This window comes from Lycium ferocissimum, chromosome 9 (assembly GCF_029784015.1).
Source record: "Lycium ferocissimum isolate CSIRO_LF1 chromosome 9, AGI_CSIRO_Lferr_CH_V1, whole genome shotgun sequence".
Taxonomy (NCBI): Eukaryota; Viridiplantae; Streptophyta; class Magnoliopsida; order Solanales; family Solanaceae; genus Lycium; species Lycium ferocissimum.
Genome location: NC_081350.1, coordinates 65,821,619 through 65,825,455, shown reverse-complemented (window position 1 = coordinate 65,825,455; position 3,837 = coordinate 65,821,619). Strand labels below are relative to the sequence as shown.

The following is a 3,837-nucleotide window of genomic DNA, read 5'->3' as shown; positions in this document are numbered from 1 at the left end:
CTTGTGGTGTCTATTTATCATAATGAAATACCAATTTTTAGAAATAATCCTGCATACCATATCAATCAGCCTTTCCCCAAATCCCATCTTCCTTAGCACTTTGGTCAAGAATAACTAAGATACTCTGTCATAAGCTTTTGTCATGTCAAGCTTAATGACCACATTGACAGGCTTGCCTCTGATCCTTATATCATATACTATCTCTTGCACCAACAAAATATTCTCCACAATGCTCCTACCCTTGACAAATCCAGATTGTTGAGGAGAAATAAGATCTGGTAATAGCTCCATCATTCTATCATGAATTATTCTGGAAAAAATCTTGCTGGTAATGTTACTCAAACTTATAGGCCTTAAGTCTGAGAGAGTAGTTATCTCTTTCCCTTGTGGAATCAATACCAAATTAGTACATGTAATATACCTGGGAAGTTCATGACCACAAAAGAAATATCTCACCATCTTTGTCATATCCTTGCCAATGATGTCCCAACATGCCTGAAAAAACCTTCCAGTATATCCATCATGGCCTCCAACACTGTCTGCATTCAACCCAAAAACAACCTTTTTAACCTCCTCTTCCTCTGGTAAATCATGCATCTTTTCATTCTGATCATCATTGATCATTTTAGGTATGTGCTTGAGCACCTCAAAGTCAATAGGAATATTTTGTTTCACTGAATTGATTAGTGAAGAATCTCATAGCCTCTCCTGCTATAGCTTCCTCTGTTTCCAGCCATGCTCCACCACTATCCTAAATTCTTTTAAGTTGTAATCTCCTCCTTTTCCCATTAACACGAGCATGAAAAAATTTGGAATTTCTGTCTCCATCTTTAAACAACTGCATCCCTTCCTTCTATTTCTAAAACTTTTCTTTAATAGCATAAAGCTTTATCAGATCATTTTATACTTTCTGCAATATCTGTCTATTCAAACTATTGGGATGTTGTTCAAATTCTTGCTCATGAATACCACCTTCTCTAAAGTAGCAATTTGTTTGAAAATATCACCACAGTTTTCCTTGCTCCAAATGGAGAGGGCCTTGCTCACCTTCTTTAACTTCTGATGAAAGTTATAGAAGGGGTCTGAGCTGTAGTTTGAGCCCCTGTTATTTTTAACCACTTCCTGAAAATTAGCATGCTCCACCCAAAAATTCAAAAACCTGAAATCCTTTTGAATTGGTCTACTGTCATGTTTCAAACTTATCAACAATGGACTATGATTTGATCGTTGTTTGATAAGGTGCTCCACTTCAAGCTTTGGATATATATTTTGCAGTGCTTGATTCCCTGAACACCTATCCAATCTTTTAAAAATGCAAGCCTCATATGACCTTCCATTCTACCGAGTGAACATACTCCCAGTAAATCCAAGATCCATTAATTGACAAGAATCAATACAGTGCCTAAAATCTCCAGTCTCTGTAAACTGAACTGGAAGCCCTCCACATTTCTCCGCAGCCTCAATAATGACCTTGAAGTCTCCTCCTACTAGCCAAGGAAGATTTATATGAGTAGAAATATCATATAAATCCTCCCATAATGCAATTCTGGTGTCTCTATTTGTGCTAGCATAAATCACAGTCATTACAACATCTTGTCCACTATCTAGCTGAGCAAGTTTAAAGGACAGTAGTTGATCAGTGCCTTTCAAAATTTCCACTTGAATTCATACTTCCACAAATATCCAAATCTTCCTATTTATATTGTAAGAATCAATCTCCATAGTAAGCCATAGTCTATACATGTTAATGTGTCTAACATGCTAAAATGGTTCCATGAGAGCCATCACATTGAATTTTTTTGCATATTTAATAAAACTACTCTTTCAAAGGCTTGTTGAGTGTTAATAGACCTAATGTTCCAAATGAGGGAGCAATTCATTGAGAATTGGTTTCGGCAAGTGCTTTCCTTGTTTGTACCCCTCTAGTTGTCTTAGGGGTACACTTTTATCTTTTTATCTGTTCTCCTTTCTTCCATTTCCAGCCTGTCTTAGGGAAGTATCTGCTTTGATATTCTCCCCAAGTACCTCCTATTCTTCCTCATCATCATCACTATTACGGTTCGCATTTCGCGGCCGGGGTTAGCGCTCAGAAAGCTACTAGGAGGTAGTTGGTGCTCTTTCAGACTTTGTTTTCGAAAAAGAGTCGTCACCTAATTTATGGGTAAACTAGGAAAATGGAGTCTAAAGGATTTATTCAAATGCAGTGAAAAAGCCTTTGTAATCCAAAGATCTAGGTAAGGATTCTAGTGATCTCCTAGGGAAGGTGTTAGGCACCCTAGTATTAAGGATCCGTACTATACGGTTGACCTTCGAATTTCAATGTGTGAATTATGCATGAACTATTTATATTTGTGTTTATTTTCCCGTATTTATAAAAGACTGTCATTTGGCATATCATTTTTTTTTAAATGATTGAATATATTCCCTTTATATAAGGGTACTTTAGGTTTGGATTTATAATATCCGGATAAGAATAATTCTCTTTTATGTATAAGGATAGTATATTTTGTTTTGAAAAGTGCCAACTCATTTGGATTTGTAAATTTGTATATAAGTGTATATATATATATATATATATATATATATATATATATATCCCCTTTATGTCCATGCATAACTCTCGTATTGTTATTCTTGGTTAGACGATATACTACTCCAAAACATCCCATTCCAGGTCCTCGTATTTACAAGTGCGTTTCATTTTATTTGAATAAGTCCGGTTTATAAAAATGATTTGATTTTTAAATATTTCTCGGATCTGTATATATGTAAGCAAAATTGATTTTGGTTTGAGTTGGGCTTGGGCCCCAAATCTACATTTGTTGTTTTATGAAAAAGTATTTTAGTTTGGGGCTTGGCCCAAAATTTTCATTTTTTGTTTACGTTGGGCTTCAGCCCAGAAATCATTTTTCCTTTTCAGATTCAGTCCAATTCATATACTTGAAACCTCTCATTTGAAAACTGGTTTGTAAATTTTTTAGAGAAGCACTCCATATTATTTTGTAATCCAAAGTCGTTGATCTTCTTAAAATTCTAAAGACATGTATTCAAAAATCCGTTTGTAACTTCTTGATTTATTTTTGTAAAAATAGTTTAAGTACGTATCCGGGATTTTGAAAAACATTTTGGGTGCTAAAGTCTGCTAAACGGCATGAGCACCGTTGTCCCAAGACGACTTGTTCCAGACATAAAAGATTTCAATAACAATGTGAGTCTTTACAAATGTTCACAAACCATAATACAACATTTAAAGATAAATAATGAAATATATGAGTTAGGCTAGGGGCGTACCAAGCCCCTAGTTAGCCATTTTTACCCATGGTTGGGCCTTCAATGCGTGTTCATATATATATATACACACACACACACACACACATATATAGAAGCTTCCCTTTCCATCTTGAACTGCCTTTGAAAGAAGGAAAGATCTGTTGGGCCTTGGCCAAACAGTTTGGCTTGACACAAGCACAAGTGGCCAAAGAGGGTGAAGAGGATAAGAGAGGAAAAAGGAACCCAGTTATAATTTTTTTATTGTGCTTATCATTCACAAGAACGAACTAAATACAAGTATATAAACATATATCAATAAAGCATATACAATGTTAGGTTACAGTATTGCCACAACAATACATCGTAAGCCCTAATCACATATACATCGTAAAAACTCCTACTGAGACCGAAGGACAGGCCCAAACTTATCCCTTTGTGCTAACCTGAGCCTGAAATGGGCCTTTCTATATCCATTTAGAAGTTTGGACACTATATTCAAGCTGACAGACTCCAAGGATTAAGGCCCAAGGGAATCCTATCTGATTTTAACTTGATATACACATATAT

The 3,837-nt window shown here is 35.5% G+C and overlaps 1 protein-coding gene across 1 annotated transcript; it reads right to left on the bottom strand.

The window, feature by feature from the left end:
• Window positions 1-711: 711 nt before the first annotated feature.
• LOC132032170 (uncharacterized) lies at window positions 712-1,584 on the bottom strand. Its single transcript, XM_059421942.1, has 3 exons — window positions 1,356-1,584; window positions 970-1,286; window positions 712-870 (listed from the first exon to the last, which is right to left on the bottom strand). The coding sequence occupies exons 1-3, from the start codon at window positions 1,582-1,584 to the stop codon at window positions 712-714; spliced, it is 705 nt and encodes a 234-aa protein (XP_059277925.1).
• Between the last annotated feature and the right edge of the window lie 2,253 nt (window positions 1,585-3,837).